Source organism: Hordeum vulgare, chromosome 3H (assembly GCF_904849725.1).
Source record: "Hordeum vulgare subsp. vulgare chromosome 3H, MorexV3_pseudomolecules_assembly, whole genome shotgun sequence".
In the NCBI taxonomy this organism is placed as follows: domain Eukaryota; kingdom Viridiplantae; phylum Streptophyta; class Magnoliopsida; order Poales; family Poaceae; genus Hordeum; species Hordeum vulgare.
The window spans coordinates 8,629,008-8,642,276 of NC_058520.1; the positions used below are offsets into that span (position 1 = coordinate 8,629,008).

Below are 13,269 nucleotides of genomic sequence, written 5' to 3' on the forward strand. Positions count from 1 at the left end.
AGCACTCGACAGAAGTCTCGGGGACTACACCCACTGGGTTCACTCAGAGTGAACCCATTGCAAACGACAGCTGCTATTCAAGAACACCCAGTGGGTTACAGGAGAAAAGTAAATACTTACTAGACCACTTACTCGGATATCATCCCGCAGCTCCAAGCTCCGCTGGTACAAGGCCGCAACGAAGTCGTAGGCCCTCTTAGCTTCTCCAGCCATCAGCTCCGCCTGCACCATAGCCCCCTTGGCCGCTCCCACCTGCTCCTCCGGAAGACGCTGGATGCTGAATTCAGCATTCGACGAGCCTGGAATCGTCGGAGGTTCCTAAGGCATCCCAAGGTCCGCCCTAGTCGGCTCCTCATCCACCAGCACTGGTTCAGTCTGTGGCAGCACCTCAGTCGGCAGCACGTCGGCGGCGAGAGCGGCAGCAGGAGGAGCAGCCTCAAGAACAGGCTCCACAGTTGGGTCGGCTCTCCCCTGGTCGCCCTCGTCCAGGCAAATCGCCCCTGACAGGCCGAATGACACGAGGTCTCAGAAAAAGAAAGAAGCAGGACCTATGATAGAATTCGAGACACGATAGTATAAAACACTCGACGTCCCTACAATGCACCTGGCTGGGACGAGACGACGTTGTCCGTGTCCATGGGATCGTCTTCCTGGCGCGCCGGAGAGGTGGCAGAAGTAGCGACCCTGTCGAGTGAAATCCATTCGGCCAGTAAACAGAAGTTCACTCGGATATCAGAAAGAATTGAAAGCTGGGTACACTTACATGGAGGTGACAGGGACAGCAACCCTCATTCGCGGCAGAGCCTTTCGAGACTTAGGCCCACTCGGCTTGGCCGCCTTAGAAGACTGACCCGCAGGCTCAGCGGCGGCATCCCTGGTCCTCTTAGTGCTTCGAACACTCGGGACCACCGGAGCAGTAGCCGGAGCACTCGAAGACGCGGGGGGAGCCGAGGGGACGGCGGGCTCGTGTCGGCGCTTGGTCCGATGCTCTAGTTGCGGAGGTGGCGAGTCCTGCTCTTCGTCTTCTTCCTCCTCCTCGCTAGTCTCCTCCTCCGATTCCCCGCTGTCGGAGACGTACTCGGCGCTCTCCACGCTGCCCTCCTGGCTGCCTTCCTCCTCTTCCTCCGCCGGATTCCCATTCGAGACGGGGGAGAACCAGTTGGTCCACGCCTGCATAAATTTCAGTCGGCAACATCAGACATCACACAGATATATAGACAGACGACAGGAATTAAGACAGTTCAGTGCACTCGACAAGTGTCACTCACCAGATTCGGTGGAGGATGATCCGCGCTGTAAGGCTTCACTCGCCGATATCCTTTGGGATTCTCGCAGGGGCCCGTGATTTGGAGCACCCACGAGGTCACCCTCTCCTCAGTCACGCCCACCACGTTGGTCCGGGTGGAGTCTTCGGGCCCCGTGTAATGCCACATGGCACGGTCGCGAGCCTGCAGAGGCTGGATCCGCCGACCAAGGAAGACCTCCAGCAAGTCTATGCCGGTGACCCCCCTCCTGACGACGTCCACGAGTGCCTCAACCAAGGGCTGGATGTCGTTCTTCTCCGCATTCGAGAGCGCGAGCTACTTAGGCGGGGCGGGCCGATCTAAACTAAAAGGAGGCAGCCCATTCGACGCATTCGGACAGGCAATATCCTGGCAGTAGAACCACGTCGACTGCCAGTTCCTGACCGACTCACTTAACTGAAGAGCAGGATAACTACTCTGACTCTTTTTCTGGAAACCTAAGCCCCCGCAGAGCTGGAGGAGATGCGTCTTATCATCCGACTGGCTAAGTCGTTTGATGGTTTGGGATCTGGCGGAAAAGATGTGTTTGAACAAACCCCAATGGGGAGGGCAGCCGATGAAACACTCGCACAAAACTATAAAGGCAGAAAGATGGGCGATGGCATTCGGAGGAAAATGGTGAAGTTGGGCCCCAAAGTGATTCATGATGCCCCTGAAGAAAGGATGCGGGGGCAAAGAAAAACCTCGGTGGACGTGGCTGAGCAGCAGGACTCGCTCCCCCTCCCGAGGCGCTGGCTCGACCTCGTTCTCCGCCGGCAGCCTCCAAGACTTGTGCACGATCATCCCGTGCTCCACCAGCTGCAGCAGGTCCCCCTCCGTCATCGTGGAGGGGAGGAAGTCGCCCTGGATCCATCCCGCCGGCAGCGGCCGCTGCCGCCGCTAAGCAGGCACCGCCGTCTTCCCCTTCTTCTTCCTCGCCTCCATCTTGTTGGTCTGGCCCTTGGTCATGGCGGCAGCAGCGAGCCCTCGGGAGGAAGGAGAAGGGAGGAGTATAGGAGCGCTGGAGGTGGCGAGAAGGGCGGAGCAGGCGAGAGCAAGGGATTCAGCGAGCGTAACAGAGAAGCCTCGCCACCGAGATTTAAATAGGGTTCTGACTGGGTCGCTGGCAGGTGGCCCCGAAACCTTATCCCCCCGACCCACCGCAGCGATATTAGTGGAGAGGTTGAAGGCGCGCGAATCGAGGCGTCAGGCGCTACTCGAGCGCGCTGGCGTCATCCCCGCTGAGCGCGCGGAAACCGAAATTTGTGGATCCCGGAAAATCCGCCGCTGTCAGTTGACCGGTCGCGTCACAAGATGCCGCCGAAGCACTCGGCTCCCGACAGTCTGTTTCGCGAGTACTTCCACTCGGATCGTCGATCAGAAAAGTCGAAATGGACCGAGGCAAGCAACGCCCAAGCCGAGTCTGTTCCAGTCGGATCCAACTTCAAACATCGCTTCGTCGTTCCAACCCCAATCCATTCGGGGACTAATGATGGGGTTATAGTCCTAGGGTAGGGTCATAGGCCTGCCCTGTAGGTCCTACCCAGGGACTACCCCTCGCAGAGGACAAGTCCCTTAGTCAACTCCGACTGAATTAAGGAATCCCTGTCGTCCAGTCGGTAACATACCCTCGGTCCTCCAGTCGGTGACTAGCATTCGGAGCATATCGAGTCAACCGACTGTATACCACTCGGTACATCGTAACTCCCCTCAAGGGAAACGGTCGTACGTTTCCGGGTGCATTTATTAGCATTAAGGGCATACGTTACCTGTAACGTACACATTCAATCACCAGTACTCCACCCCTGTACCGAAACGTTATGGAGGGTAGCGCACTCTATATAAGCCACCCTCCCCCACTGGTAAAGGGGTTAGCAACTCATTGTATTCCCTATTCCACTCGACAACAAAGCTCCCTGAGCACTGAGACGTAGGGTTATTACCTCCACCGCAGAGGGGCCCGAACTCATACATCCTCGCCGTAGCTGGGACTCTGCCCATCCTTTTCGTATCCTACACATCTACTGTCAGGCTTATACCCACGACACCCCGCGAGACAGAGAATAACTTGGTACAAGGATTAAGGTTTTCCGGTACCAAAAGGGAAATACTCTTCAATTACAACTTCAAGTGATTGTTAGTTCTATTTTTTGCTTACTCGATGTTATTATAAGTGTATAATTGACTCGTTATGCGTGCACAGGTTCCACTTTATTTTATTAATCATTGTACCTGACGAGGGACAAGTAATAGTCATGGACCCGAAACGCACACCCCTCGCTGAATGGGCGAACATGTAGGAATGCCTCCAGAGGTAATTTCAATCATTATGGCACTATATAGGCAACTTCTCGTTCATTTCCTGATAGCAAAGAATTAATATAGAACTCTTTTATTCATTTCCTTTTCTTGGCAGGGCTTGACAACGGTTCACCGCCAAGGCTCGGGGTGTTTGGAAGTCAGAGCTTTTATTTAAACAAATAGATGCATGTAACTACTAGCTAGATCGGCGCATCTCTTTATTTTTGTTTTAATACCATTATAGTTCCTGATTATGTTTTTGATGAACTCTGTTCTCGTAAAGTGCTTGAGGCTGGAAAAGGGGAACAATTTATGTGGATACTATGTTTGCGAGTTCATTCGCCAGACGATCAATGAGACGAGCAAAAAACCGAGACATCAAAAAATTGAAGTATGATAAACAATACTCACAGCTTTATTTTATTACCGTGAATTGTGTTCGTTTTCATTGATATATATATTGACCCCTTTTTAAATTAGATAGAACGGTTACGGGATGGTCTTCTACCACAGGAACGTGTACGAGCAATTCAAAAGGAAATTGCCGGATTCTTAGATGCAGAGGTCCTAGATGTCAAGGAAGAATACTATTTCCCGTCGATGCAATTGATATGAAATGATATAGTGTAAAAAAGATACATATATGTGCATGTAACTCGTGTCTACATTTTGTAATATGTTCGACAAAGCACGACGGATGAGATGGTGTAATATATTCGTGACGATGATGTGCAATATAGTTGTTCCTTTATTGTTGTGTATGTATCATCCAATTTAGTGCAAAACAAGAATTAAAAAGTGCCCAAAACAAATAAATGGGAAAATAGGGGCAGCAAAATAGCCCCATCCAATTTAGTGCAAAACCCTAAACCCTAAAAAGTGCTAAAAAAACGAAGAAATAGCCCCGGTTCGTAATACGAACCGGGACTAATGACCCTCCCCCTTGCTCCCAGCCCCGCCACATGGAAGGTCATTAGCCCCGGTTCGGGGCCGAACCGGGGCTAGCATTAGTCCCGGTTCGTGAACCGGGGCTAGCATTAGTCCCGGTTCGTGAACCGGGACTAATGGCCCAACCAAACCGGGGCTATAGGCCATTTTTCTACTAGTGATAATGGGAAATTCTGCAATTTATGAACCGTGTCACTAAGAGTTCATGTGGGTAATTCAGCAATTTATGAAAGGAAGTGGTGAGAGCTTTGTGGTCAGTTTCATAGTGTTTAAATCAGAAGGGTGAGAGCATCTAAGAAGAACATTACTGGCATTTCCATCTTCACAAACAGTTAAGATATGGAGATCATAGACAGTTACCAGAACCATGACTACTAACACTGTCATATCTTGGACAAATGTAATCGCAGCTCTAGCCGTCCATGATGTTGGCCTCCATCTTGATAGTGTCGAAACAGATGGGTGCAACAACTCTCATTAAATTATACACAACAATAGGTACACCATTAGCGAGACAGGAGTACATAAATAGTTAAATAAGACCATAAAGGAGCCTGGAAAAAGGTTATAGCTAATCTAAGCAATAAAGAAAAAAATCACCACAACGAAAATAGTCATAGTTGAATGTAAAATTCAATGATGTATTACAAATGTAGAAACTGCCACATTGAAAACCATCGAGTGGCATTGAGTATTTCTTTCTTTGGAAATCTGTGCACACACAAACAGTGAGCCTCTACTTAACATCCGCACTGTTTATCTTAAGCTTCTGTTGAACAATGGAAACTATAGTTTCACCTGCATGCTTGCTTGATGACGTGCATATATCATTTAATGTGCTTGCTGCCGTTGATGTGTGTGTGCGCTTCGCTGCTGTCGCTGCTTTGCATGAGTGTTTCCTAGTTTGCCATTGCCGGTGTATATGTGCGTCTACTTGCTGTAAGTTTTAGTATGTGAAACACATAAAGCTCAAGTGTAGGTTGCATCTAAGTGGGGTATTGGGATTCAGCTTTATTTTCAGTATATGATGTACATAAGCAGTCTTTTGGATTAGTAGATAAGTATTTGGTATAGATGAATCCTCTGCATTGACTTGACCCAAGTGCATATATAATAACTGCATGTTGTTAGTTAGAGTACAATTACATAACTACATGACAATGAGAATGTGTACTATCTTATGGTGAGTTTTCTAGACGAAGAGGCTAGCTAGATACCAAGGAATTTAACTGGGCGTGAGTGTATGGAAATACTATTGGAAAGTAACAATGTATAACATTTACCTTTAAAACACAGTGTATCACATTCAGACTGTTCATGAAATTGAATGCTTGTTATCCCCTATCAACGTACAGGTACAAATTACGTAGAATAGTAAGAGTATACAACAATCAGTATATTAACACGCATGGAGAAAAGTATTTATCAGTGTTCTGAATCATATCAACATATCAAAGAAACATCATAAAAGAAACAATGTGGATTATTAGTTTACCTGCTCACTAAAAAGAGGTGTGCGTGCTTCCTCCAATAGGTCCACGTCCTCTAGTATTTCAGATGGGAGTCAAAGCCACCATTAGGCCTCGTTTGTTAGAAGGGGTAGGGAGGCTTTGCAGGGGATTACCCACGCGGGCCTGGTAATCCTCAGAAATCCCGACCAGGCCGTTTGACGCACAGGGTTTTGAGTGGCCCAAACCCTTCGATCCCCACCAACCCCTTCGTTCCACGCGGAACTGAACCCACGAGGTCCTACTCGTGGAACTGGACAACGAAGAGATCGGGTGAGATGTTGAGATCGTTTGAGTTTTAATCAAACCCAGGGAATTAGGAAGGGGAAGGATTAGTGGGGATTGGGTGAACGGAAGGGAATCACCGAATCCCCTTCAATCCTCAACCTCCTTGGGGCAGGAAAAACCCCCTTGTCAAACGAAGCCTTAGTAGGCTACTCCCTCTACCTAATTAACCTGGCCATCATACTCCTGAAAAGTGTGAAATTGCATATGGGGTCCGTATATTTAATCTGGGGTCCGTATATTGAAGTAGTGCTTCTCTACATTAAAATAATTGGAAGGATTAGCGACTCATATATCAAGGATTGATGAGTTAGCAGCGTATAAGATTATTTTTTTCAAATTTTGATGCTCTATTGATACCTAATACAGAGTAATTGCTAAATTAATAGAACAACAATCAGTGCATGAATGTATATCAACACAGATCGGAAGTCAGTCTACGCGTATCAGTGTTCGTGAACGAATCGCACAAGGGCCAAACTTTTTTGACAAGGATTATCTGCAATAGAATCGGGGGTGCATGCATACCTAGACGTCTACAGGAGAAGAGAAGAAAGGTTAGAGAAACGGGGGGAGAGAGGATGAAGTCAGTGTAAGGGATTCACTCACGGGATGAGAGAAGGACATGGCCACCGGCGGCGGAGCAAACGCCCGAAACGCTAGCAATCGGGGGAAGGTCGCGGATGGGCTTTGGTGACCTACAGTGCCAGATCTAGCCGGATGGGAGGGCGCCGCGGTGTGAGGGGACCTCGTGCTATGCTTCGCGATGGCAGGATTCGCCGGTCGTTGCCTGAATCCGCCGCCGCAGGTGGCACAACGAGGAGCCGTGTCAAGAGAGAGAGAGAGAGAGATGGGATGTGAGTGGGATGGGTGGGTGAGGTATGCAGCGGAACCGGCAGCATCCAGAGCTGCAAGGTGAGGAGGGGAGGGAAGGCCCGGCGGCGAGGTGGGAGGAGGAGGGTGACGAGGCGATTGGTGGTTGCGATTTGGGAGAGACGAGGGGCACAGGGGTTACGTTTCTGTGGCGTCCTCTATCCTTTCCTGTTGTTTCTTTTTTTGCATGTGCCCACGGTAGGGTTCCTGTTTTTTCATGTGCCCATGGTAGGGTCAAGAGCTGCAAATCTGCAAGGCATATTTGCAACCTTTAATATATGTATCTATTGTGAATTTTACAACGTATAGCCAAACTGTTGCATAATTTGTGTTGTTTTATATGGGGTATTCTTGTAGTGATTGGGCTAATTTCCACCTGAATTTATACGCTCTTGATATTGACTGGAAACATTCAGAGATAATTTATTCGAATTTGTAACATAATTCATCTTACATACAACTCCTAAATCGAAATTCCTAATCCGAACGAGAAAGAAACACCAAATAAGCAATGTCACCAAAAAAAAACATAAAATGCTTCGGCCATCATGTTTGACCGCTTTTTCAATTCCACAATCTGGCTCAACTGCTTGTTCAATTTCTGCAACTCCCTCTTCACCAAAAAATCCTCCAATGGACGATTGACTCTGTGCCCGTTTGAGATCTCTTCCTCCACAGTAGTCGAGATGGGAGCCGCCTGAATTGGAAGCCCCTGAATTGGAGGTAACACTTCAACTAGAAACCCTCGATCCCTAATGTACTTATCCATCCACTCAAAATGGCTGCATTCCTTCAAATCCTGAAAAGGGGAACAGAAACTTTAATTAATCAAAATCACGCCAAACCGAGACAAATCAGGACAAACCCTACCTTCCCATCCTTCCAACGATGCAGGGCGCTCTCGCATTTGACAAATTCTCGACCGACATTGCCCCTCATCGAGCGCACACATGTCAAGCGCTTCAATAGATCTAGGCGAGGGCAGTCCAGCCATCTAGTCATTGGGACTTCTCCATAACACGACCATGACTTCTGGGAGCCAGAAGCGGAGCTGGACATCCCTCACCGCCGCCGCCGTGGAGCGTTGCCGGAGAAGAGGAAGAAGAAGGTGCGCGGAAGAACAGGGGAAGGGAGGCAACGATTATGTCAGGGGCAGGACACGAGCACGGGAGCGGGGGCGTGGATAAGTGGTGGGCCCCAGTCTGAGGTGGCACGCAGCAACGGGCGATTGGTGGGTCCCACGTAGCAACGAGTGACTGGTGGGTCCCACGTTCAAACAACCCAGCTCACGTAATCCAAATTTGTTAACAATTTCCTTCTGTTTGAGGGCTTAAAAGTGTCGTATCGGGCCGTGGCTATTTGGGCCATCCAATGGTCATCTCTGAGCTATTTGATCGAACAACGTCGTTCTCGAGCGATTAACGGGGAAGTATGTCGCACAAGAGTTATTGGCCCCTTTCCGTGAATAATTTGAACATTATCTGCGGTTACAACGAGTCAGTTTTTATTTTCTGCATGATGGGTTTGTCATCTGGTCAAAATTAGCTATAGAAATCCCTCCAAAACTTCAATATATAATCTTGTACTTGTACTCTGTGATGTACTGACTGACTTTCTGAAGGGTAGTACGAGTACAGTGTGCAGCAAGTACTAGAATTTAACAAGATTCAGACTTGAGCAAGTGTATGTGGTTACTCTGAACGATGGTGAAACAAAGAAATACTGTAAGTAAGAGAGTTGATCGAAGGGAAATTAGCTAACGAGCGATTCCCGGTTCTGCCGCCACCGCGCCTCGCCTCGGTTGACAGCGCCGATCCCCGCGCGGAGAGCCGCACCTATCATGACCGGGGAGAGCGTGGTGGGATAGCCCAGCTCAGCGTCTGCCCTCGTCTGATTTTGTGGCTTTTCTCTTGGTTTATTTGGGTTTTCCAGTGGGTTTTTTATTTGAAACTTTTTACCTGCAAAAAATGCTAAAAACTTTAAAAAAAATCCATAGCGTATACAGTTTTTATAAATTAGTGTTTCAGTTAAAAAATCACTTATTGTAAAAAGTACTTACAAATTTTAGAAATATGTACTCCGAAATATGAATTCATGAAAAAATGAATTTTAGAAATATTCAGGATTTTCCAAAAAAAAATCATTAATTTACTCCCTCCGCTCCTAAATATAAGTCTTTCTAAAGATTTTACTAGGTGACTACATACGAAACAAAATGAGTGAATCTACATTCTAAAATATATCTATATACATTTGTATGTAGTTTTCTAATGTAATATCTAAAAAGATTTATATTTAGGAACTGACGGAGTAGAAAAAAATTCATGATTTTTTTTCAAAAATCATAATTTTTATGAAAATGATTATGTATTTAGATAAACTTGTTCTTATATATATTTAGTAAGGGGATAGTAATTCTAGGTGCTTTTACTTGGTGGCCACTTTAAAAGATCGTACGGATGCTCGTGTAACTAAGGGTGCTTGAAGATATCTCGTACCTCTCGCCCGCGCCAATCAACCTTGTCTCTTCTGGTCCAAGGACCATGGAGGCGCGATGGATCCCTGCCATTGCTGGCGTAAGGGATCCATCTTTTAGGTGTTTTTTTAAGCTTCGTTAGGATTTTTTACTTCTCACAAAGGTGAGGTGGTGATGGCTCCTTAAAGATAAGATAAGGTTGTCCCCGCCTTGCCCTCTCCTCAGCGGTCTTCCTAGCGTCACCGTTAAAGGGTGTGTGGAGGTGTGCATCCCGGCGAATCTTGTGGGGTTCGTTTGACGTTTGTCTTCGCTGGATCCGCTTTGACTGGGTCTACGTTTGTTAGCAATCGTGTGTACATGTTGGATCCTTTTGACCCACATTTCTCTTCCTCTGCATTGTTATGGTGTGCTTTTTATACTATGCGCCTTAGCACGATGACTTCCTCACTATCTACTACAACAAGATTTTACTGGATCTAGTGAGGAAGGGGTGATAACGGGGTCGTGGCTTCGGCTCGCTCTGGTTCTTAGGGTGGTCGATGGATCTAAATGTAATTTTGACTTTTGGTGTTCTTGGATATTTTCCCCAATAGTCCTGTTGTATTTCTGATTTTTTTTTTACTGTGGGTCAAAATGGCCCTCTAAATATTTGAACTATATAATATACTTGCAATAGGAATCTCTCTTGTTGTTTTTCTGCTAAAAAATATAAAACCTAGCAAATTGTTACATTCCTTTAATATTGACCCAGAACCAACCATATATGTATGAACCCCCACAACTTGCCATACACATGACACTATATATAAATTCCGATGGTGACACATATTTGACTCCTCCCACCATAACCCTAGAGCAATCCTCTCAAAATCCTAGTGCCGCCGCACCGCGTCCGGGTCTTCCCAACGAAGTTTGACCTCTTGTAGCGCAAATCTTCTGATCTACACATCACCCTACAAGAGGGAGGGGGATTTCTTTGGTATGATTTCCAAATCTTAAACTTACCAAATTATATTTTGCAATAGAAAGCAAGTCATATTGAAGCGAACGAATCTATTCCTTCGGAGGAGCGGGGCACCTCCCACCATAATCCTAGAGATTAGTGATCGGTTTGGTCATCCGTGAGGTTTCCTTGGGCAAGAGAGGAATGGATAGATGCGAACAAAGGGGATTAGGGTGCGAGTGGGGTCAATTGTTTTGTGGGATGGAGGATAGAGAGGAATTGGATCTAGGAGCACTTCCCCGCTTTAGTGAACCGCTTGTTCGTCTTCCACCTGACTTTGCCAACACTATCCACAATCATGGGCCGCAATGATACTGCAGATGCGTCTCCTCATCTACCACTGGGTTTGGGAAAAGTGAGGGAGATGTGGGGTGAGAGACGTGGGCGGATGGGTAGCAAGGTTGCGTAGTGGTCGATCTAGTGTATGTGCCGCCACCCAAGGGGGAAGCCTTGGGGTGGGTCTAGGAGAAATGGTTAGGGTTTGGTTGTTGAGGTCCGGTTTATATAAGTCATGGGTTTGTTAGGCCTTTGAGACTTCCCTATTGTACGGGGTTGGAGGCCAGGACACCATCTGGGATTTTCTCACATATATGTCGGACATGCTTTTGTAACAATTAACTATCATGAATGGTGTTGCAAATAATGTTGAAAATTTAATATGGAGAGCGGTGTCATCGCTGTGACTTTTGAACACAAATCATCTTATTACCTTAAACGTTTTCCTGAATTGTCGTGGATTGGCCGTCCTCTTTGTTAGTTTTTATCTTTGTTTCATAGGATGAATTCTTCGAATTGTTGAGATGTTCATTACATATGTGTATCCAATTAATTCATTTATTCATGCAGACATCATGTTAGTAAGGAAAAATATATAATACAATTCATTTTTGTGAATGTGCAGCAAGTAGAGATCCATCCAAAATGGCCATGGTTGCACCTGAGACGTGTTACATTCACCTCCTTGACGAAGACATCCTTGCTAAAATCTTCTCTTGCCTGCCGGAGCAGACGAGCATCGCCCAGTCTGCCCTCACCTGTAAACCATGGTGTCATATCATCACTGATCACGGCATCCTTCGCCAACACCGTCCACCGGCCCTTTGTGGCATATTCCAACAGGTCTTCTCACAAGAATCAGGCAAGCATTGCATGACTTTTAGTCCCACCGATCAGGTGGCATCACCGGATCTTGCTGTCAAGAACAATAACATCCAAGTCAATATTGCCAAGTCCTTGCCCGGTGGCCCATGGTCCATCATAGATTCCATGGAGAACCTTCTCCTCCTTTGGCATGTACGTCCCATCAGTGACCCAAGGGCCAAGCATGTCTTCGCGATATACAACCCTGTCACCCATGGCTTGAAGGAACTCCCTCCGATGGTCCACTCCGAGCACGGCAAGTTCTTCGGTGCTGCAATGTTGCGTGATGCCAAAACAGTTGCCACAGATCTATCATTCAAAGTGGTGTGTGTGGTAGCAATGCCTGGTGACCAAGATGATAAGTGGACCTACCAGACATGGGTACACTCGGGTGGCTCCGGCGACGGCAACAGTTGGAGCGTCCTTCCATATCGAGCCAGCAATAGGAGGACCCAGGAATGGTACATTCATAGTAATCGTGGTAGACAGGCAGCTCGCACTGATGTTGCGCTATTCCATAAAATTCTATACACACGTAGAGCACCGGCCTCTTACCCTGATTCCATGGGGTTTTTGATGTTGGACATGCGCAGTGGTGGGACTTCCCTGGTGGTGACCCCGCCCCGAAGCTGGATGATGCTGGATGGCGGCGCGTTCGTGGATTATGGCCGGGGAAATGACGAGAAGTTGTGGTTCATCTGCATCGATAGGCTCCTCGTGCTCCGACTATACAGCCACCCGAAGCCGGGAGAAAGCAGTACTACTCATCTCAGCGAGCAGTCCTGCCTGGAGAGAGAGGTGGAGCTCCATCCGCTCATCATGGAGCTCGTCGTCGACACACCTAGGAGCGATGGCGAGCAGCGCGCTTGCAAGGTGCGTTCACGTAACGGGTACGTCTTCTTCAGCCTGGACAAGTATGGCTATTTTGCGGTGCATCTGAGGAATATGCGTGTGCAGCGGCTGAGTGGCGTCTCTGGGGAACACATGGATCGCGTCTATCCCATCATGTGCCGTGAGGATGCGTAATTTTGTTGTAATCTGCATCCGATTTTTTTGTTTGCCAAACATCTGTATCCGAATTCTTCATTTTTATTCCTATTTTGATCCATCGAATTGGATGTTTGTTTCATTCCGTGAATGAAATGGGATTTACATATATCTGCCGCTTGATGAGTTTATATTGTTCGTGCAATTTTGATTTATCGTGAGATTTGGCAGTAATCAGTTTTCAGGTTTGTTATGTCTCAGCCATCTTGAGAATGTTATTTCTAAGTCGACCAGATTGCATCAGGATGTAGCTGCACAAAACATTATGTTCAATTCAAAAGCTCTCTCCGCTGTATTTTCTAATTGGGTATGACCAGCGTGTATTGATATTTCTAGACTAAAAGTCAAGTGCGAGCGCTCACAATTTGTATTACAAATATTTCAAGTCTATAAAATATGGGAAAG

The 13,269-nt window shown here is 47.2% G+C and overlaps 1 protein-coding gene across 1 annotated transcript; it reads right to left on the reverse strand.

Annotated features, from left to right (window-relative positions):
- Positions 1 to 7,685: 7,685 nt before the first annotated feature.
- Positions 7,686 to 8,316, reverse strand: LOC123439200. The gene is made up of 2 exons (XM_045115940.1): positions 8,069 to 8,316; positions 7,686 to 7,997 (listed from the first exon to the last, which is right to left on the reverse strand). The coding sequence occupies exons 1-2, from the start codon at positions 8,255 to 8,257 to the stop codon at positions 7,713 to 7,715; spliced, it is 474 nt and encodes a 157-aa protein (XP_044971875.1). The 5' UTR covers positions 8,258 to 8,316; the 3' UTR covers positions 7,686 to 7,712.
- Positions 8,317 to 13,269: the final 4,953 nt, after the last annotated feature.